The sequence below is a fragment of the Apus apus genome, chromosome 5 (assembly GCF_020740795.1).
Source record: "Apus apus isolate bApuApu2 chromosome 5, bApuApu2.pri.cur, whole genome shotgun sequence".
NCBI lineage: Eukaryota > Metazoa > Chordata > Aves > Apodiformes > Apodidae > Apus > Apus apus.
Genome location: NC_067286.1, coordinates 18,456,551 through 18,479,294, shown reverse-complemented (window position 1 = coordinate 18,479,294; position 22,744 = coordinate 18,456,551). Strand labels below are relative to the sequence as shown.

Below are 22,744 nucleotides of genomic sequence, written 5' to 3'. Positions count from 1 at the left end.
GCTGACCTGTGGAAGGACATTGCAGCTCGGATAGAGAAACTGGTGGTAAAAGTGGGTCATGTAGCTGCACACGTGCCTCTGAGTCAAGCCACTGAGGAACATCGACACAACCAACGAGCAGATGAGGCAGCTCAAGTGTTCCAAGTAGATTTAGACTGGGAACATAAGGGTGAGCTCTTTCTAGCTCGATGGGCCCATGACACTTCAGGTCATCAGGGCAGAGATGCAACATACAAATGGGCTCGTGACCAAGGGATTGACTTAACTATGGACACTATTGCACAGGTGATCCATGACTGTGAGACATGTGCTGCAATTAAGCAGGCAAAATGGTTGAAACCTTTGTGGTATGAGGGGAGGTGGTCAAAGTGCAGGTATGGAGAGGCTTGGTAAATTGATTATATTACACTGCCTCAGACCTGCCAGGGTAAGTGCTATGTGCCTACAATGGTGGAGACAAGTACAGGATGGTTGGAAACATATCCTGTGCCTCATGCCACAGCCAGGAATACTGTCCTGGGCCTTGTGAAGCAAATCTTTTGGAGACATGGACTCCAGAAAGAATTGAGTCAGACAATGGGACTCATTTCCAAAACAGTCTTGTGACTGACTGGGCTAAAGAGCATGGTATTGAATGGATCTACCATATCCCGTACTATGCACAAGCCTCAGGGAAAGTTGAAAGGTACAATGGTTTGTTGAAAGCTACCCTGAAGGCAATGGGTGGTGGAACTTTCAAAAACTGGGACAAAAATTTGGCAAAGGCCACCTGGTTAGTTAATACCAGGGGATCCATCAATCGGGCTATTCCTGCTCAGTCAGACCTTTTACATAGTACAGATGGGGATAAACAATGACAAAAAAAAGCCCTCCCAGACTCCCATATGTTATTCAAACATATTATACAGTTCACTTACTATAGTTAGTTGCGCTGGATAGGGGCCATTTAAAAAGTTCCTACAAATGTGGTCTCTTGGTGCCCGTTTCACAAAAAAAAACCAAACCCAGCATTGCCTTCTGGAAGTGAACTGAATTTAAATGAACATGAATGAGAAGAGGCAGCTTTTCACAAGAGCTGTGGGTCGCCAGGTATGCAGTTAAGGGGTTAGGATGCGGACTGGGAATGCGGGAGTTTGGGATTGTGTGCCTAGTTTGCCTGGAGGTTTGAGGACACCTTACATTGGGGTTTTGGCAGAGGTCAATGACCACTTTAGTGAAATGACCAGATATTCAGATGTTATCAGTGCTGGTGCTGGATGGGCACACAGCACCACAAGAGTTGTCTGTCCTGCACCTGCAGAAGTGAGAGCTGAGCTCCTCTGCACCTGCGAGCCTGCTGCCAGAGCCTGCTAAGCACAGCAGACAAATTCCTGTCACTGTTTCTTTTTCCCTTCTAATAATATTTCCATTTCCCTGTCACCTTAGATTGAAAACTTCTTTATAGTGTCTGTACAAGCAGTGACAAGCCCCACACAGTCCTCGTTGCAGCAGCACCACTGAAGTGCTGCCTTTAGTCTAAGGAACGATAAAAAGTACTGCTGCAAAGGAGTTAGGATCATACAAAACTGCTGAGCTCTGGTGGCACTCCTCTTCTGAAACCAACAATGGGAAACACAAATCAGTGTCAAACTGCCTCTGGTTTAGCATCAGCAATTCTAGTTTTGCATAGCCTGAAGACTTGAGCAAACTTGATTCTGCTCTTGCAGGCAGAAGTTTCTACAGTGTAAATGCTAATAACTTCTGCTCTCCATGCACTGATGGAGAAATGGTCTTATTTCACCACTTCAGGATTCACAGTCCTTCCCAGAGACAGGGTCCAAGGATGCTTGTTGTCTCCTGGGGGGGACCACCTGCTGCCAGGCTGTGGCTTAACTCAATGTAGGAGCTAGGCTAGAGCAGAGAGGCAGTTTATGTTTGAGAAGAGGGAGGCAACACTGCAGGTGGCCTGAGCTGGTAAGGAGCAGCAGTGGCATAGTAATGCCACTGGCTTTATCTCCAGCAGCTCAGCAACAAGCTCTTTCCCACACAGGAGCTATAGGATGACCTGGAGATGAGGGATGCATCCTGTCTGGTGGGATCAAGGGTTAAATAAACTCTGCAGTGAACAAAGCAAATGTTACCTCCTCAGCTATGGCTTGCTCCCATTGTTATTTCCAAGAGCAAACCCAACCCCACTGTTACAAAGGTGAGTCCTAATTTTTATGTCTCTCCCACCAGAGTGAAGGGAGCAAGAGATGGTCCTAAGGCCAGAGTAAACAGTGGTCCTGCTGGGCAAGTGATATAGCAATGAGGGAGGGAGGGTGGGAGGAATACAGAGAATCTTTCTGCTCTAGCCATTTCACAGAGCTGTGCCCATCTCTGTGATGATATTTTGCAGCTGGCCTCTTCTGCATCTGGACTGAAACATCTACTTGAACTTGCTGTCAAGTATTTGCCTACTGAGGAGGCTCATTCCTCCCATGATACTCAAAGAGAAAAATCTCTGACGTCTCCTGGAGAGGGGAGACCTCATCTTGATCTGTTCTGACACAGTGAGGGATGCCACCTCAGGCAGGTGTGGGGAAGGTGGACTGAAAAAGGGGCAAATGGAAAAAGTGGGTTTGCAAAGGGGCAGCCATGATGAGGCAAGAGCGGGGTCCCCTCCCTAAGTGAAGCAGTGCTGCCCACTTCCTGTGGTTCTCTCCTGTCAGTACTGGAATACCTTGGAAACTACTTGCTCTGCATCCTGGGCTGCAGCACCCCAAAATAATGGAGAGGAATAAGCCAGCAGAAATAGGTGGTATACATGTAACAGGAGTGTGAGCAAGGCTTAAGGTGGAAATGGGTCCTGGTAGACTTGGGTATGAAGTTGGATAGCACACTCCATATCTCTGATGTCTTCTAAGCCAGAAGACCTACCCAAAGCCAGATGTGTTGTTAGGTGCAGACAGACATCTCTTGTGTTTTCAGCCAAACTCCTTGAGATCATATGCCCCTTTCCTTGGAGAGATCATCTGACCTGAAGCTGGAAAGATGCTTTCTTCCTCACCACAGGTTCTGGTGTGTTGATTTTATACATGCATACACTCTATAACTCATACTGACTGCCACCTGCACATCATGACACCAGGTGGTACATCAGCCATGGCTCCTTACTGTCTCAGCATGTGTTGGGAGGTCAACAACTACCATCCTTCCCAGCTGCAGGGGTCATACTGATTGGGCCAGCCTGCAGGCTGAGTCCATGCTGATAGAGGCTGGGGAGCCTGGTTGGCAGGTTTAATTTGGGGCTGCTGTTTGCTGCACTTTCAAAGCTAAGGCTGAGGAATTGCCTGCAAGTGAGGTCAACCTTAGCCATGATGCTCCCAACTCTGACCTCCTTATGGTCGTCCAGAGCTTGGTGGGGATGCTGGCTTCTTCCAGCCCGTTTCTTCCAGCCGGTAAGCCAGTGGTGGCTGCCCTCTCTTGCAAGCCTGTTTCCACCAGTTGCAGCCACGGCTTGCTGGTGGCACTCTGGGAGGCTGCTGCCTGAAGCTGAGGGGGTGAATAGCAGAGCCAGGATCAGGCACATGGCATCTAATCCAACACCCTATCCACATGTTGTCCAGTCTGTACACCATTCAAGCCCAGTCTGTATCATATCTGCCTAAAAGTTTCCTGGGGACCTAGGGCTCAGCTGCTCCCTGGAGTAGTAGTTCACATTGCCTCTGTAACTCAGGCACTCACATGGCTTTAATACAACTTTTTAAAGTATGCATTTATATCTAGTAAGCCCTTGAGTACAGCAGAGTCCCTTTTATATTGAAATTCAGGCTCCTCAATAACATTTTATTAAGAGGCTTGCTATTTTTGGTATTGCTGTTACTCTGTTATGAGTGAAGCACCTAACATCCTTCAATATGAAATCATTAAGGGCACAGCAGAGTTCATTACAGGGGCATTTCTGGGGATTATGAACAAATCAATACCATATACTAATATTACAGCCTCGTACCTGCCTTCAGTTGCAAATAGCACATCCAGAAAGGCAGATACTCTTCTGGCTACTTGTGCTCTTCCTCCAATATCATATTTACTGTTTTCCCCCAAGCTGTTGTGATGGATTTATGAGTAGACAAAATCCAAAGGTTGTTTTTCCTTGAGCTACCTGAATTTTGTAGCTTTTAAAATAGAGAAGAAAGAAATAACCAGCTTAAGTTTGTGATATTACAGTAACCTCACATGCAGTAGGACTTCCTTACTTCTGCCAGCAGAGCCCCCTGGAAGCAGATGTGCAGAAGGAAGCAAACGCCTGAAGCTTCTCTGGTTACATTTGGCAGATCCCATTTATAATAAGTTTCAGGTGTTTTGAGTTGGGAAAATACATGGGGGAGGTGGCTTAGGAGGTAAAAAGGATGAGGATCATTTCTAAGATTACTTCAATAGATGGAAGAGCTCTGCTGATCCAGTATCCTCTGGAGGAGTCACCTTCTTTTGTGAAAATCTGCCCTGGGTTGAGATGTGGAAGCAGCTGGAATTTTTTGGCCTCCTGGACATTGTTGCATCAGCAGGGAGTAAGGGTAAATACCACTGTCTGGGGCAGTATGGTCTCCATGAAGGACCTTCACTCAGGCAGTGTGTTACCATCTTGATTCTGAGTGGAGGCTCCATCTTTGCTCTGGGTAACACAGATCTATGTCCTGGCCCAAAGCCAAAGCATGTTTGCCCACCTGTGGTTTGAGACAAGGACAGGCTAAAAAGGGTTTAACTGTGTTCAGCATGGGGCTTTTGGGGTGGACAGGGGATGCCAGGCTGTCAGGAGCCACCAGCTGTCTCCCATGTTTCAAGATGAATGGGAGTTTCTCCATGTTGCTGCTCCCAGCCATTGCAGCAAATTATGTTCATTTGGTTCAGTAGCAGCTTGGGTGCCTGACATGGAAGCTGATGAGGCCAATGGCATTTGTTTCTTCTTATTTATTAGAAGTAATTATTCATCAGTGGAATTTAACTTTTACTTTTTTGCCTTTTAAAAATGTTGCTTGATGGAGGAAAGCAGCCATTTATCTAGAGTTTTCTTCAAGCTGTTTTGACAATAGCAATAAAAAAAAAATCAAGGTGAAATGTGGAGCTTTAGGCCATCTCTGTAATGATCTGAAGCGCTCAAGCTCTTATTCATGTTGTCATTTACTAGCTGGTTTTTGGAGGAAGACCTCCTAGCCAAAATGCTATTGCTCCTTTAAAAACCTAAAGTTAGTAGTGGCTTCAGCTGCGCAGCTCATTACAAGGAAAGGTCTACAGCTGAGAGCAGTGGTCATCTTTTTGTTTTTAGATTTTCAGGGGCGATTTCAGCAAAACCTCTTATTATATCTCAAGTCCCAGTGGTAGCTATTCCATAGCTGCATATAGATTTGTAAACTCGATTATAAAAGTTCTGCATTTCCACTTTCTTTGGAAACAGGAGGCTTGAAGCTTTGGCTATATCACAAACTGTTCCTGTATAAATGCTGGGCAGAGCCTGTCATCTGGTGGGTAGTGGCTGGTGAATGTTGGTAGGAGCACATCCTGTTTCACCAGTGCAGTGTTTCACTGTGAGTAGCTGACACTGCTCTGATTACCATTTATGCTGTTTTTCCATCAAGTGGATGTTTTATCCATTCTCTCTTCTAGCATTGTCTGAGGAGGAGCACGCTTTCCCATGCGCTACCAAAGGGAAGACTTAGTTAAAATGAAAAAAAAAAAGGGGAGGGTGTAGGGGGAAGAAGGTAGCTTTCAGTAAGTAGCTGGAGATAACTGGGCTTTAGAGATGTTCTTTTACCTTCTGGATCAGACACTATTGGACACTAGTCACCATCAGCAGTGATGCTGCTGATCTTGGAATTGCTGCACAAGCTCAGGGCAGCAGCTTTCCATCAGCAGTTCCTGCACTGGGTGGGCTCTGCTAACAGTCAAAAAGCATTTTTACAATCTTTTAGGACAGTATGTGATAGGGATCCTTGATAAGAGGTAGGCCAGAAGACACTGAGGGTTGGGTGAGATCAGGCTTCTCCTTGTTCCCCATCTCTGATGGTTTCTGAAGGGTGAGATGAGTGTCGTCTCAGGCAGGGAAACGGCGACACTGCACCGGTGGCTTGCTCGTGGCCTGGGTAACAAGCCTGTTCGCTCTTGTCAAGGTCTGTCCCTAAATATACACCTAAACGTGATGTGTTTTTCTTTGGAAGACATGAGCAATGATGTTGCAATGACATGGAGATAGGCAAAGGGTTGATTTTTGCCCTTGCTGATGTTCTCCGAGGCTTCTTTGCTGAGGCTCCGTTGCCGAGGCAAAAAACTGGGGCAGACACATCTGCAAGGGTGGCTTTTTCTGAGTTTCCCTGAGCTAGGGAAGCGCAGACAGCGTAGGGATAGAGCTGCTGAGGAGGCATGGGTGGAGCCCATCTGCCTCTCACACAAAAGGCAGCCCAGGGAGTGGAGTGGTGTGGAGCTCCTCTAATGGGCACAGCTGCACGGGTCAGGGGCACTCATCGGACCTCACTCACAAGGCAGGAATCCAGGCTGCAGTGAATCCACAGCCTGAGGCCAAACAGCCAATGACTACCCCACCAGCACACACAGAAAGGAGAGAAGTAACAAAGAGGAATGGAAAATTTCAAAGGTAAAAACCAGCACGAGGAAGAGACCTCCCTCAAAGCCTGAGGTGCCCTTGCAGAACTGTTTCACAGCTCTGCATCCTGAGCGGGGAAGAACTCTTTGTATCAGCTAAGCTGTTGCAGCCCAGTAAGGCAGCCCAGTTGGTTTGGTGAGTAACAACCAGTGCAAACCAGAGGCAGTGACTGGTGATAGTAGGTGGGACGCTGTCTCCTGAGAGATACAGAGGCACCCAAGTGCTGACCCAGCCCACTCTCCAGAGAGCTCTGCTGCTCATCGGGGGCTTGTACCAAGAACATCACTGAAAGGCTACTTAAAATTTCAAAGTTCCACTGACTATTATCCACTCCTGACATTTCACCTAGGCACCAGTGGTGTAGCCAGGAGCAATCTGAAGACCATGGAGGATTACAGAGCCCTGGGAGTGGCAGTGGAGGACTCAGGACCACAGGTAGTCTTTTTATCAGTCCTCCCAGTCAGAGGGAATGAGCTTGCAAGGGCAAATTGCATTGGGCAAATAAATTAATGGTTAAGGGTGTCACAGCCTTCAGATGTAGCTACAGCTACTTAGACCATGGAACTCCCTTCAAGAAACCTGTTCTCCTGGGGACTGATGGGGTCCATCTCATAGAGAAGGGGGAGACCATATTTGGCCACATGCTTGCCAAGTCTTGCTGGATGAGGGGATCCTCAATCCATCCCACTGCCACCAAGTTGAAGCCAATGCCACTAACAGGTACACTGAGCCTGGAGAAGGATCACAGGCCAGCAGGAGAACCCCTGAAATGCAGGAGAATGTAATCCCAGCCAGTAAGAGAGCTTCAATGGGGCCCCAACTTAAATGTCTCCATGCAAATACATGTAGCACTGAGAACAAACGAGGAGTTACAGATGTGTGCACGCCTGCAGGGCTATGATGTTATTGGCATCACTGCGATGTGGTGAGATTGTTCCTATGACTGGAGCATGGGAATGGATAGACACAAGCTCCTCAGGAATGACAGGCAAGGAAGAAGAGAAGGGGGTGTCACCCTCTGCATCAGTGACCTGCTGGAGTCCATGAAGCTCCGACTGGGGATGGAAAAGGAGCTGACCCAGAGCTTCTAGGTCAGGGTTAAAGGGAAGACAGGGGTAGGTGATATAGTGGGGGTCTGCTAGAGGCCACCTGACCAGGAAGACCAAGTGGATAAGGCCCTTTATAGGCAGATACAGGCTCTATAGGAGCATTTAGTGTTCACAGGCCCTGGTCCTCATGGGGGATTTCAACCACCCTGACATGTGCTGGAGGGACAACACAGCAAGGCACTAACAATCCAGGAAGTTCCTGGAATGCATTGACTACTACTTCCTTCTCCATGGGATACAGGAGTCAATGAAGAGAGGCTGTGGCAGAGCCCTGCCCTTTCCACAGGTGCTGGGGTTGTTACATTATCTGTTAAGCTCTCTGGAGATGGCAAAAGAATCCCTGATGTTCCCACCTTAGGTCGGAGTGGATGGTACTGAGACTGATTTCTGGTCTTAACCCCTGTTGGGCTGTGGACCTGCCAGCAGACATCGTGGCACCTGCTTTTCACAGGCAATTTGAGAATTGCCAGGGGGGAGCCCTCTTGACAATGAACAGGGTCCCAGCCATGGGGTGTCTCAACCGCAGGTAGAATAACAAATGAATGACAGGTTAGATGTGACTTGGTCTATAAAAACAGAGTTCCCTGCTGGGAAGCTGGTTGGGTTTTCCCTTGGAGTAGCAGGTCTACCAGGAAGCCTACCCCCTTAGGTTGGGACACCACCTAAGGACACTTTTCAGGATTGAGTGACCTCATCTTTGGTGAGTGATATATTTCTTCTAGATATATCTGTAAGCCTTGTCCCTGCTGGGCAAGTGATTCTGAGCACTTGAGGAGGAGGCTTTCCATTTTGTCTGAGTGAGTGTGCACATGTGGGATTAGTATTTTTGTTACCCAGGTTAAGATTATTGATGTTAAGTCTAGTCAAAAAAGCTTAGGAATTCCTAAGTAGTTGTGGTGTAGTGTATTAATATTCCCAAATGACATCTGGATCTGTGGTATTCTTTTAGATTTATCAGAGGGCTAAATAGTGTTGCTTGGAATAAATGCTCAGTCAGTTCCTGTGTGTTTCTGGGTGCCTCAGTCACAGAGGTGTAGTGCTGGACCTTGTTCTCACTAACAGGGACAGGTTGGTGGGTAAAATCAAGCCTTGTCCTGGGCTGCACCAGAAGTGTGGCCAGCAGGTCAAGGGAGGTGATTCTGCCCCTTTACTCTGCTCCTGTGAGACCCTGGCTGGAGTACTGTGTTCAGTTCTGGAGCCCCCAATATGAGAAGGACATGGAGCTGTTGGAGGTGGGCCACAAAGATGATGAGAGGGCTGGAGCACCTCTCCTGTGAAGACAGGCTGAAAGAGTTGGGATTGTTCAGCCTGGAGAAGAGAAGGCTCCAGGGAAACCTTGTAGAGGCCTTCCAGTACCTGAAGGGGGCTACCAGAAAGCAGAGGAGGGACTTACTACAGGGGCGTGTAGTGAGAGGACAATGGCTTTAAACTGGTAGAGGGTAGATTTAGATTAGATGTGAGGAAGAAGTTCTTCACTCACTGTGAGGGTGGTGAAACACTGGTACAAGTTGCCCAGAGGAGTTGTGATGTCCCCTCCCTGTAAGTGTTCAAGGAGAGATTGAATAGAACTTTGAGCAACTTGATCTAGTGGGAGGTGACCATTCTCCTGGCAGGGGGATTGGAACTAGATGGTATTTAAGGTCCCTTCCAAACCATCTGTGATTCTAGGTGAGCAGCCTGGAGAAAGTAAAGAGCGTGGAATGGAATGGACACAAAATACACCAGCATTGGAAAAAACATTCCCATTGACCTTCATGCACATGGACTGGGTCTCTGTGGAGATCTTGGTAAGGACAATAACATTTATATGTTTCGAGTGTGATGAACCACTAGTAAATGTGGGAAGCAGCAGCTCAAGAAAGGTCAGCACCTAAAGGTGGGTGCTGATCTCAGCTCTCTGACTGCTGGCACTGATTGATTTCCATTTTTATTTTTAAAGTATTTAATTTCTTGGAGTGCTCCAAGTAGACATGCTTTTAAAAGGAGGTCTGATTCCTGAAGAGCAGCTATTCAGTATTCATTCTTCCTAGCTGGCTCCAAATTCAGCCCTTGGGGTGGTGTGTGGTTTAATTCAAAATTGCTAGTGCCTATGGAAAGTCTTGACCACAGCCTTTGGTGCTTGCCTTGAAGTTTGCTGTTAACTGCTGGTTTCTTGCACTCCCCAAAGTATTCAAACTTCTAGCTTTTTGGCTGCTGTTCCATGCCTTTCTTTGATCATTGTTCGTTCAGCTCCTGAAAGAAGGAAATAATGGACCTGTTTTATTAAAACACTTGTTTTGTATTTGAGAGGGATAAATTAAAAACTTTCCTGCATGAATTTTCTAGCTTAGCTGCTTAAGACACAATAACACAGTGTTCATTGCAGGAGCAGGTGCACCTGGAAGGAAAGTGTGGGGAAACCTGTGTGGTGTTTGGGAACTCCATGTCTTCACCCCACCTTTGTGTGACCTCCAAGCACAAGGCAAAGCGTAGGTCACAAAAATGCATAACTGACAAACACTGGAAGACGGGCATTTGTGGAGAAGGAGAAATACGATTGGGGTAGGAAACCTAATCCTCTCTGCATGTATTTGCTCTACATTCCCTACTTCTTTAAGGAAGCGTCAAGGAGAAAGAGATAAGGGTTTAAATGACACCTACTCCCACGTAAATATTGTGCTGAGACCAAGAGCTAGCCCAAAGTGAAGGCTGCCTTTGCAGCTCCCCCTGAATGGCTGGAGTCATGGAAGCCAAAGGTAATATTTATTTTTTTAATGGCCTTATGTGCTGGAGGTGCACACAGCTGAGGTCTGCAGCAAGATCTGAAAGCTGTTTTGAGTATTTAAGGCTTGGGCACCTCAAACAGCCTTTCTTACCAGAACTTAACAAAACAAATCAATCCTGGACACTCAAGTGGGGTAAGGCACCACACGAGACCAGGCTGTTTTAAGTCACATTCAAGTTAATTAAAAGACTCCCACAGACTTCATCAGCAACACATCAAGCCATGCAACACAGCAAAGCCAAAGTCTCAGCCATGAGATTCCTGTCCTTGGTTTTCAAACACCTCTATTGTGCTGTCCCTATTGAACAATTTAAAATGTTTTATCACTGGCTGGAGGAATTGAATAAAAATTGGATCTGAAACCAAATCTGGGATGTAAATCATGGCAGAAACGCGCTGAAGGGAAGTCAAAGCTGTGTTCATCATCTGAGCAGTCAGATCCAGGTTGAAACAACGTTATTTTGGAGATGTATCAACTGAGAATTTCCAGAAGTAAGAAAATCTTGCTGGCTAATTAAGTTCAAATGGGTATACATGGGTCTGTTCAGAGAGAGGACTAAGAAGAAATGCTATTTTCTTACTAGGATCAGTACTGAAGTTAGAACCTATTTGGAGTTAAACTGCTTTTAGATGCAAATAGGCTATTTGGGATTGGGTTTTTTGGGGGAATCGTTTTTTCCTATAGAGCTATTTGCAGGGAAAGAGGTAGTGTGTGTTCTGGATTCTCATAGTTTATTACCAGTGAAATGTAGATTTGCAGCCACAGGGCTAGTTAAACATCTCTGTGGAAACATACAGCTATGGAGTTTATATTCTGGTTGTAATCGGGTCTTTCAGAGTTTCGTTTTCCTTTGTATAGACAAGAAGTACATACAAGAAGTCAGACTTTAGTATCCAGTTCCAGGCTGCATTTGACAAAAGGTCATGGGAAGAACAAAAACCCAGCACACATCTCTCTCAGTAAATCACCCTGGGGTAAGGTCCTAGCAAGAGGCTGTTTTCCAGAGCAAAACTCCTTTTGAAATACAAGGCTGTTACAGACAGGCATGAAAGCATTTCAGTTCCTTCCTGCAGATGGACTCAGAATCATGATCAACAGGGTTTTTTTATTTAAAGCTGTCATTTCAAGAAATGTACAGCTTTCCAAGCACATACAACTTTGGTGCTGATGCTCCAGGTAGAAGTGAGATACTGGGCTCCACAAGCAGATTCCTCTGTACTTTCATGACCTCATCTTCCATTGTGTGCTGCTCAGGCACTATTTTATCATTATTATGATAGTGATGTGTGAAAGTCTTGTCTGAGGCCACCTTGGCCCCAGGGAGGCTGCACCTGGGTGATGGGTTCTTTTGTTACACTTCTGATTGTGCTTGCTTGCTTTTCCAGTATCAGGTTAGTGTGATCCCTGCAACAGTCTCACAAAACGGATTTCCAAAATGCTTCATATAGAAAGTGGATAAATTACTGCAAAGGAGTGGTGGGACTTTATTTTTTTTTTCCCCAGAAATCTTCTAATTGACAGATTTCTGCATGTAATTAAGGGCTGCATATCCACCAATTTTTTTTATATATTTTTTTTTTGGCACTTCTGCCTACCTGTTGATTCTGCTAAGGGCTTCTTTTTATTAACATTCAGGGAAAACAGAGGCTTTTTTTTTTTTACTAAGCATGTGTCTCCCCCACTAGCTTTAAAAAAGTACAGTTGTTGTAAGCACAGTTAATGGCTTTTCTCAGAAAGATCTGGCAAGTTAGAAAGCTGTTCCAATACACTTATCTTATGAACAGCTGCAGAAGCAAGCACAGGAGAAATGACAGCAAAAAGGGAATTACTTTCCTAGTTACCAAAGAGCAGGGGTAAAAGCTGAGATTTATAGCAATGCATTGAAAAGTTCACTTACTCTTTAAGGAACAGGATTTATGCTCTGCCAGTGTTCCTAACCCTCCCAGGGACAAAACTCTTGAGACAACCTTTCATATGAACACGATAAACCATTTGCTTTGCCACATAACAGAATTATCTTTTTTTGGTCAATGCTGCGTTTGCAAACTTCCAAGGAAAAGCTGTGATGGAGACAGGTTGTCACATGCTGCATGAGCTAATATTAATGTCTCTGGTGACTTAGTTTTGCTACCTGAGCTTTTTTGTTCCTCCTTGTGTAACATCTGTCTGTCTGACAAGAGCAACACCAGACTATGACTGGCTTCCACTTCACCCTGTTTTCTGTCTGAAAAGCAGCGATGAGAGCAACCAAGGTGGTTTCTCTCTTTCCTTTGAGTTTTTGAATGAGGCCTGCCGTGTTTTTGCAAATTGCATCTTCATTGCAGTATTTAAGAGCCATAGCTTTCATATCAGGTACCTTGGCAGCAGCTTTGAAAAGGAACATGTTATTCCAAAGCAGAAAGCTAAATTAGAAAAATGCTTCTGCAGATAGATAAGAGTCCTATTGGCTCATCTAATCCAGCTCCTTGGCTCTGATGCAGGACAGCTTTCTGCACGGCATAATGCACAGCTGCCTCTGCCAGACACACCAAGCTGGAGCTGCTGTGCTTTCTCAGCACAGCTCATAGAATGAGAGCTGGGCCTGACATTTTGATCTTTCTGTGAACAAGCTAGCATGTATCTCCATGTAACGCTCCACTGAAACATGATAAAGTGCCCTACACAAGTACAATATATAATATTTCATAGTGTCCCTTTTAAAAAATACCTGAAAAATAAGTGAAGGATTTTTAAGTGCATTTAGCTACCTAATACAGCAGGTCTGAACAACATAAGCTATCCAACCAACTATGCTGAAATGGCTTCTCTTTTCATTAGGATAAAGCATATAGTTTTAACATGTCTTCAGTGAAGAACTGCTGAATATGGGAAACATCCACTCTTACCTTGTACTAAATAGAAAATGAAGTTCAAGTGTAAAGATCAGTGGGAGTGACAGCCAAGTGCAAGCTGTTCTTTAACTTATTTTGTGAGCCAATCTAGTTTTAATGTTTGTGCATACAAGTTTGACCCAGTAAGCATATGAAATAATTACCATCTCTGGAAGGCCAGTTTTTTTTCAAGCCAACTTCAGCTACAGAAAAGAATCCAGAGACACTTCTTACCCAGCACCCAGTAGGTGTGTGCCAAAAGTTTTAACTGTACCAGGGCTGCAAATTAAGGGATTCTCACCTGTTCCAGCCTATTTTCTTCAAGGTGGTTGTAAAAGGTGATTTATCCTACATTTCCATATGGGCTAATGATGCATTTAAACAGAACCCTGAGCGTGCACAGATACAGGCTCTGGACTCCTTCATTTTAAGGTAAGGTGGGTATGTCTATCTGTGCACAAAACACTTGAGTAATTTATTTTCTGGATGTCAGACAACAGCATGAAATGTGGTTCAGCTTTCAAGCAGATTGTGAGACAAAAAGGCAAGACCTTTTGGCAAGGTCAGTGCCTGGCTCTGAGTGTAGGTAACCTTCACAAGCCCTGCATGTTCAGCTGATTTGTGTTCCATTCCACCAGGAGAGTAGAGCACCCTCCTTTTGGCCAGGCCAGTACCACACTGCAATGTGAAACCAATAAAATTACTAAAAACTGGAAAGCTTGCATGTGTACCAGCTACAGAATGGTGCAGGTGCTTGGCAAGATCAAGACTTTGATCCTGTTCACACCAGCATGTGTAAAATCTCACATCCAGTGCTTTCTGTGGGAACACTATCTAAATGAAGGGCGCTGCAGCATGTGATTTTATAATAAAGCAGCACCAATTAAAAAATTCGGGTAGAGACTGCAAGTTAGCTTTAACTACACTAGAAAGCACACACTGCTAGCTCCAGAAGCTTTCACATCCATTCTTACCAGACTTACCCACTTCCCTGTTGCTGGAACCCCTGAGGTTCCACTATTTCTAAGCCTCTTCCCTGCCTAGCACAAAACACTGAATTGAATACTTAATAGTACTCCTAACCTCGAAGTAACCAGCACAAGCAAATGCCAAGATACAAGTATACACTTGATCCAGAAACTGTAGAAAAGGCTAAAGGGAAAGACCTCCTCTGTTCAACATTTTTTATTAAATATAATTTCTCTAAATGAACAAATGTTTATTTCAGAAGCATCTAAAAGTTCACTAAACAACTCCAAACACATACTTAAAAAGAAGCATCCAAACTTTAAATTTAAGCTCCAACTCTTGGTTAAATGGACTTGATCTTTTCTTTCTGCTACAGGTGGCTTTCACAACTGACTGCCTGAAGTCCAGTTTGAAGTTTAGAATTAGAGATACGTTCCACATGGCTTGCAGCATAGTACATTTTTCATGTCATTTCTCCAGCGGTGCATAATTTAAAAGCTTCTCAATCAGATCCACATGGGCTAGCAGCATTCGCCGACAGCAGTATCTCTTCAAACCAAGGGCATCCAGGGCATCTCTATTAATGAACAACAATTGAAAAAAAATAAAATGGATAAAGTGAGTCAGAACCACTTGTGTGTGTTCCTAAGTGACATACTGATTACTTCGAGCTTAGTCATAGAGGAAAACTAGTTTGCAGTTCAAATGAAGAAGTAGAAATTTAGCATGTGGTATTAATGTTCTTTTCCATTTACTGCTTTTGACAGGATGTTTGCCTGTTCTCTGGCCTGCAAGACCACATGATCTTGTGTTTAAGATAGCATCTAGCTGACACAGCTACAGGATTTTCAGGTAAGTCTGCAAAACTTTCATAGGAACAGACTAATTCTTACAAATTTCCTCTTCTTAACTACCCCAATTGTAAGGGCATTTTTGGCCATAAAATAGCAAAGTATCTGAGAAGAAAGTATTTTAGTTTCAGAAAGAAAGTTTTTGTCTTCACAGTAACTCAGTCTTCCTTTTACAAACACCTGTCTACAAAAAAAAGAGAGGAGCTCATTTGGTTAAAAAAGTCTGATCAATCAAGAGGTGTGAATGTAGTAACAAAAACACAGTTATGAAAAATGGGCAGTCATTACCATTTCTTTAAAAATCCTGGACAGTTTGTAATTACCTGTGCTGGCCACAGGTCTTGCTAGTTGTATGTTAGAAGGTAGAACAAAATCAGTAGACAGTCACCTGACACAGGAATAAGGAACAGCATCTCCAAGCATTGTTATCCATGCTATTGTTAGCATAAGCTCCATTATAACACAACATTTCTACATAACCAAGGATGATACTTGGCTACTTTATGAGATAAATTTGTCATCTAAGCCATGTTAAAAGGGTGAGAGATAGACAGAAACGAAAATAACTAAAAATGCAAACTACCCCATATATGGATGGGATACTAATTCTGAAGAAGGGTAGAGTCCTTTCCACTTCCCATATAAGAAGCCATTCAGTTATACAACCTGGTCCCCACAAATAAATAAACAAATATGTGCAGACTACTCAACAAAAAAAGTGGTGTTTTACTGTCTTTCCACTTAATTCCTTCTGAGAGACTGCTCAAAGTTTGTACATTTGGGTGGAGAATGTATGAGGTTGTCATTGCTAGCCTAAACCACTGCTTGTCTTCAATGCATATTGCTATCAGAACTCTTAAAGATTAGTGACACTATTCAAGCTCTCCAGCACCAACCTATTAACCATAAAGCTGTTCTGGTACTCCTTTGGAATTTGACATGAATTAAATATGACTGAAGTCAGGCATTTAGGTCTATATGATGCAGTACAACAAGCCAGCATTTGCTTAAAACAAATGTAATTTCCTGAAACCTGTAATTCTCCTGTAAGAAGCTGTCAGATATTTTTCTACTTCCTTGATTTTGTACACATGACTGAAAGGAAGCCTCCTCGAAAGCTGGGCCATGGTAAAAGGTTGTTTGGCTTCAAGCAGTATGGTCTAACTTCATGGAGTCAAACTCCAGCAGCTTTTCTGATTATGTCAGTTAGTCTTTGTATGTATTAACAGTAACTCAAGGGCTTAAATAGCAGGACTATTCATTCTAGGACTAGCAGTTGCAGAAGTTATTTAAGAGAAAGCATGTTTTTTTAAAAAAGTATGTTTATAATAATATCACATGGTAGCTAAACTTTCCAAAACACTTGAGGACAAAAGTATCTGATGTCTGTTGCTATTTAAGAGCTATCTGGAAAGTTCTGAACTTTGAAATGCAGTTATCAGAGACACAAAATGCTAACATTAACCACAACTTTAGAGGCCATACTATACATTTCAGCTAAAACAACTTCAGTTGTATTTCCCTTCTTCCTCTAATTTCCAAGAACTTGTGGGGAAAAAAAAGCCATTTTAAGGGAGAAACAGAAAGGTGTGGGGATTTTTTTAACCACAAATTGCTCAGACAAGTTTATTTCTTCCATTTTGTCTATCCATTTCTGTGCTGGTTTGGTGGGATTTTTGGTAGCGTGGGAAGAGCCCCAGGGGTGGCTCCAGTAAGAAGCTGAGAAGCTTCCCCTGCTCCAAAACCAAACATGGAGCCATTAGAGGGACAATAGATGCGCCTCTGCGATTCACATACGAAACAACTGAGGTAAGAGCTGAGCAGAGCGAGAAGTTAAAAAAGAAAAGCTGTGCTGGCGAGATGAAAAGCAGTGCTGGGGTGATGATCCTGGTGGTTTATGAGGAAGAAGAAGGTGCCCAAGCAGAAGTTTCCCTGCAACCTATGGTGAGACAGCAGCTGTTCCCCTGCATTCATGGAGGAACGCGGTGGAACATTCCCTGAAGGTGCCAGGAACGTGGCCAGTGGATGCTGATTATGCAGCTTTGGAAGACTCCTGTGCCAGGAGGTGGCTGTTCCCAAAGCAGCCCATGACTCTGTGGGAAGCCCAGGCTGGAGCAGCTCCGGACCTCGTGGGAAGGACTCATGAAGGAGAGGTTCGTGGAGGACTCTCTCTCATGGGAAGGACCCCGTGGGGAAGCCGGGAAGGACTGTAAGGCATCCTTCTTCCTGAGGAGGAAGGAGCAGCAGGAACCACCAGCCTATGACCTGACTCTAAACCCCATCCCCTGTCCCCCTGTGCTGCTGGGGGGAAGGAGGGAGAGAAACCATGAACAAAGTGATTTTTGCCCCGGAAGGAGGGGTGGGGTAACATGCAAGCTCTGCTCTTTGTGTTGCAGAGATTAATCTTAACTTCCTACAAGTTTGCATGCGGCTCAAGACTCAAAGCTTTCCTTCCCTGCTTGTTCTGTCTTCCACTGTTTAACACGTGATAAAATAGTATCCTAAACTGTTACAACATTTTCAGATTTACTTTAGAGAAAAGGCAGTGAAATCTGTGTTGCTCTGATAGTTCATAGACATAAGTCCATTAAAAAACCTATTAGTAAGCCTAACCATGTGAATGCAAACCAAACTCTTCTCTTTCTACTTAACAGTTTCAACATCATTTCAGAAAGTCTCTCGAACTTCTAAATATTTTTCAGTCCTTTGAAGTGCAAACATGTATTTTTTTCCTCTTCATACTTAAACTTGATGACACTGCAAATATTTCTCAAGAGGGTTCTTCTCAAACCCTTCTGAAGTAGTGCCACCACAGCTAGACCCTCCTTCAACTATTACAAGACAATTCTGGCTATGCAAAGCATGCACAGGCTTCTTAGCAGCGTCAGAACTATCAGTTTGGTATTTAGAGCAATTAAAACTTCCTCTTCTCCCCAGCAAAGCAGGACTTTCAAATAAGGTTAGCAACTCTAGGTAGCTAACATGAAATTATTTTAAGAAAACCTAAGAGTGGCAAACCTAACAACCTTAGTTACTCCTTATACTTGTAACTTCTCTCCCCTTCAAAAAAAACACACTGCTATCAAAACTGACTGTACTGCTTGTTTCTTTCCTTCCCATTCCATACAGCTAAATATTTGAGGCTGTTTTGGCTATAAAGGTTATGGCTTAGCAACTCCTATATTACTACTCAGAAAAATTTAGCAGGGTAACAAGAACTTTTATTACCTATCCTAATTCATAACCGCTGATAACAGCCTCAGAATATACCAGTAGTTTTTAGCCTCTTCACAGCTGCTTTGTAATACCGTGTTCCTGCACTCAGTGCAATCTCATCTGAAATCTGAGTCAGAGAACATACAGAAATAATACCCACCCTTCTGTATATTCTGCTTGCAGAAGGCCAAGATAGGCTTCCCACTTGTTTCCAACTATTTTGCCACATGTGAAACACCGGACTGGAATGATCATTTTTGCACCGCAGCTGTAACATTAAAAAAAATATATACAGTTTAATACCTCTGATCATTTAGTAAATACCGCATGAAAATATAAGAAATTAAGACTTCTTGCAAGTCTCAAAAGGCAGCTCAACAGACTCCGTGACCGCAAGAGAAAGGCCTTGCTGTGCTGGGGAAGCGCTGAACGACGGCAACGCCGCTCAGGGGGCTTCACCCCAGCGGTCCCGGCCGCCAGCCCTGTCCGCGCCGGGCTCGGGGCCGTCCTGAGCAGGGCGCTGGGCAGCGGCGCCGGGAGCCGCGCACCCAACGCCCAAGGGCGGCACGAGGGGCAGCGGCGGAGCTGAGGCAGCCCCCGCTCTTCGGGCCAGGCCTCCCGGAGGAGGCCAGCCACGCCAGCCGCGCCGGGGAGCGCCCGGCCCCGCCGGGCCCACCTACCGCAGCGGCGGCTCGCGCGCCAGGAACGGCCGCCGGGACCCGCGGGCCGGGGAAGCGACGCGCGCGCCCCTGTTCCGGCGCGGGATGGCGCCGCCCGTACGGCGTCCCGCGCGGCTCAAGAGAGTGCGCGCGAGGGGCGGGCTGGCTTTCGCGTTTCGCGTGTGCCGCGCTGGGCGGCAGCGGCGGCGCGAGGCACCGCGCGCGGCGTCCGCCCTGCGCCTCCGCGCTTCCCGGCGGGGGGGGCACTTGTTGCGTCGCGCGAGGCCCCGGCAGCCACGAGACTCCTCGCCCGCCCCAGCGGAGGTAGCCGCGCCGCCCGGGGCGGGAGGCGCAACTGGTGCCGGAGCCCGGCGCTCGCCAGCCCGGCCCCGGAGGCGGGCGCGACGGGGACCCTGACGGGTAGGGCTGTGGGACGGAGCTGGGGTGCCCCGCGCGGGCTCCGCGGGCTGAGAGCTCGTACACGCAGGAGGCAGATCCCCCCGGCGCCGGGGAGGGCGCGGGGGGCTCCGGGCGGGTGATGCGCGCTCCCGAGGCCCCGCCGCAGGGGCCGGCGCTCAGGCTGCCCGCGCCGCCGCTTCCCGGCTGTTTCCCGGCTTTTCTCCGCGCTCCCTCGGGGCAGAAGCGACTGCTGCTCTGCCCGCCCGCCCCACCGGGCTGCTGTTCTCGTTGTTCTGCGCAGCCCAGTGTTTATTGCTTTGAAGGCAAACCCGCCGTCCTGTTCCAGTCAAGTTGTGGGCGCTGTTGTGGCGGCAGGTTTAGCCAGAGTTTTTAAACTCTGGGATCAGATTGGACTTGCTGTCCCGTTAAACTTTCGGTGTTGCTCCGTCTTGTTACGAAGCGTACGTGGGCGAGACAGAAGTGAAGCGGCTCAGCAGAGGTGTGTGCTGCCCTCGGGGCAACCGCGTGTTGTTCGGGGGCAGCGCCGCGCGATGCAGCCTGCGGAAGCAGGAGCCGTGTCCCCGGGAGCTGAGGCACAAGGGAAGCGCCCCTTGCTTCGAAGGCAATGAGCGGCTGCAGGAAAAGCAACCGATTTTATTGAGTACCCCAAGCCGTGGAGGTTTGGTAGCAGAGGATAATTCATCTTGAAACTGTTTACTTGTATTTCATTAATGTAAAGGATTGGGGAAGCGTTAGGCACAGACTGTGTGTGCTTAGCAAAGGAAAGCGCGTTGTGGTGACTACAAACTTTAGGGACAGACACTGCCGTTCTGGAGACTCTGGGAATGAAACATTAGTCTGAACACTCTTAAGTTCTTACTGTTCACTTGCTACAGTGTTAGCAGTATGCTAATTGTCCTTGGGCAGAACAGAAATTCTCCAAAAGGGTTTTATTTTCGTGCTAAATTATCTGTGAGTTGATACAGTGCACAGCACAGAGCCATTTCTGTCAGGCATATAAATAATTCTTTCTTAATGCATAGCTTATGTTAATACGTCTTTCGTGACTATTTTTTGAACAACTGGATTATTGACCTTCTGCACAGAAATGCCAGACCTAACTTGAACTGTAAAAGAGCAAATGATTTTAACAAAATAAGGGTTTGAGGTTATTTGAAAGCATTTTTACCATTCCGATTGCTAGTGAAAAGACAGTCATTTTTGCAGTCCCGGAAACAGTTCTGCACAGTTGTGAATAAAAATAATTGACTTGGCATGGAGAGTAGATGCAATCTACTGTTATTATAGGCCAGCAGGAGCCAAACTGTCTGTTTTCTTTTTGTCCTTTGATTTCTTTTTTTCTGGGGGGGTTGAGAATTTGAAGATTGTGCCTTGATGCATTTTCAGCACCAGGGCTCCAAAGCTGTTTCCTTACAGAACTGTGCAGTGAAAAGCATTTGTGTGTGGAGATGGAAATTTGTAATTGGAAGTGAGAAGGAGGGGCTGTCACAGGGGCTTCATGGCAGAGCTGTATAATTAAAGTTAGTATCTTATAGCTGCTTTGTAGAAATATATTTGCTTATTTCTTAAAAAACAAACAAACCCAAACCCTGATTTTTTTTAAATTTTCAGACCTATTTTCCATGTCTGACTTTGCTTAGTCAAAGAAAAATTTACTCAGTTTGTCCTTACAGTATAATTTTGTTCTGTCTTTTCTGGATAACCTGCTTTGGCTGGGTGGTGGGCTTGATCAACTAATAGGTCTTTTATGGCAGTGGCTTCTTTGATCCTAGGAAATACAGGGATTGCTACACCCTGAGAACATTATCTGTTCAACCTCACTGCCTTCTGCCAAACTGCCTAAGTTTGTTTAAAAGATTTTGGGGGTGATGTGCATACATGTGATTACTAGGAATCAGAGCCAATGTTTTATGGGCTGTAGCTCATGCTGATTAGGGTGACTGTGTGGAGTGAGCTCCCATTTGTGGCATGCCACCTTTCAGCTCCTCTTTTTCAGGTGAGCTGGGTGGTGCTGATACTCAGCTGTTGCATTTGAGTATTAAGTCAAATTTGGTCTCTTCAACCACTCTTTTGAAGAGGGATGAGGACTGGCAGAATTGGAGAATTAGGTTTCTTTAAGCATCTTTCTGAAGAAGCGTTGGAGTTCTGTTTCCAAGAAGTAATCCTAGAACTGCGTGGGTCTTCTTCACAGTAAATTCTCATCCCATTTCTGGTCTCTTTCCACGAACTGCTCATTCTTTGGGCCTTCAAAGATCTGGTAATCCATTGGAACACTCCTCAGCATTGAGTAGAAGAAACTTCCATATAATTGAAGTAAGTTTGAGAACTATGGACTGCTTTTCTGGTGTCCTTCTGAAACAGATTCTGTCATGTGAGTCTTTGTTGTGGGGTGTTGCAGATAATAAATCCCACTTATTGCTTAATATGGTGCAGGGCTTTTTCCTGTCATCTGAACAACATCTGAGAGCTGACAGTGTTCTTTCCCACCATTACTGTTGGGTTGAGTTTTACTCTTGGCATTATTTAGACACACGAAATGCAGCTGGGCTTGACAGCTCCTTGCAGCTGTTAATGATGATTACTAAAATCCTAGATTGGTGACCAAGAAGTAGATCCTGCTTCCTAGTCTCGCATCCACAAAATGTAAGGAAAAATATTGCTGCTTGTTTAAAAAAATGACCAACTGAAATTCCATTAAGTGACCTAGCTGAACTACTCTTAAAATACTTTTATAGCTTGAGTGGCCATATGACCTCCTGCAGTTCATTTGGCAAATTATGTCCTTCGTGACCTTGGTTCTGTAATTAAGGTTGTAGGAAGGAGTCATGTGATCTCTACACTCATACTAGTAGCATGAGAAAACAGTGACTGGTATTTTTATTTTTTTTTAACTTTGTTGGTTGCAGTAAGTCAAGTTTAGGTGTGTATCCTCATAGGTGTGGAGACTTCACTGCTTTTTGCTTTCTGGTGTTCCCCTTCTTCTGACTTGTTTTTTTCTACACACACGTACATAATCACGAGAACTGAAGACTTGTATGATATGGTTTGCCAGTTAGGTAGGGGTTGTGTTCAAGAGTAGTGAATTGTTATTTAAATTCAGGGCTTCTTAGCGTAATGTTTCAGCAAAGGATTCTTTTGGTACTGTTGATCATGACCTTCTATAAACCTGTGTGTAGCCCTGTTGGCTCTTTTTGAAGTTAAAAGTGCTGTTTCCTGTTACCAGTTTTCACTCCATCTCTGACTAACTCTTCAGAAATGTGAACATG

At 45.3% G+C, this 22,744-nt stretch overlaps 2 protein-coding genes across 2 annotated transcripts in view; one reads left to right on the top strand and one right to left on the bottom strand.

The window, feature by feature from the left end:
• Nucleotides 1-14,532: 14,532 nt before the first annotated feature.
• On the bottom strand, nucleotides 14,533-19,195 carry POLR2L (RNA polymerase II, I and III subunit L). The gene is made up of 3 exons (XM_051620367.1): nucleotides 19,080-19,195; nucleotides 18,560-18,667; nucleotides 14,533-14,909 (listed from the first exon to the last, which is right to left on the bottom strand). Exons 2-3 carry the CDS (start codon nucleotides 18,652-18,654, stop codon nucleotides 14,801-14,803), a joined length of 204 nt encoding a protein of 67 aa, XP_051476327.1. The 5' UTR covers nucleotides 18,655-18,667; nucleotides 19,080-19,195; the 3' UTR covers nucleotides 14,533-14,800.
• Nucleotides 19,196-19,287: 92 nt separating this feature from the next.
• The window catches only part of TSPAN4 (tetraspanin 4), a 421,128-nt gene continuing 417,671 nt past the window's right edge, over nucleotides 19,288-22,744 (top strand). Inside the window, exon 1 of the mRNA XM_051620365.1 lies at nucleotides 19,288-19,478. The gene's annotated coding sequence lies outside the window, so the exon portion shown is untranslated. The remainder of the gene's footprint in view (nucleotides 19,479-22,744) is intronic.

Excerpts from the sequence above, each read along its gene's own strand:
- POLR2L (XM_051620367.1), bottom strand. The coding sequence starts at position 18,654 with ATGATCATTCCAGTCCGGTGTTTCACATGTGGCAAAATAGTTGGAAAC. Across the intron at positions 14,910-18,559 it reads CAAGCAGAATATACAGAAGG|AGATGCCCTGGATGCCCTTG; the intron begins GTGGGTATTATT and ends GTTCATTAATAG.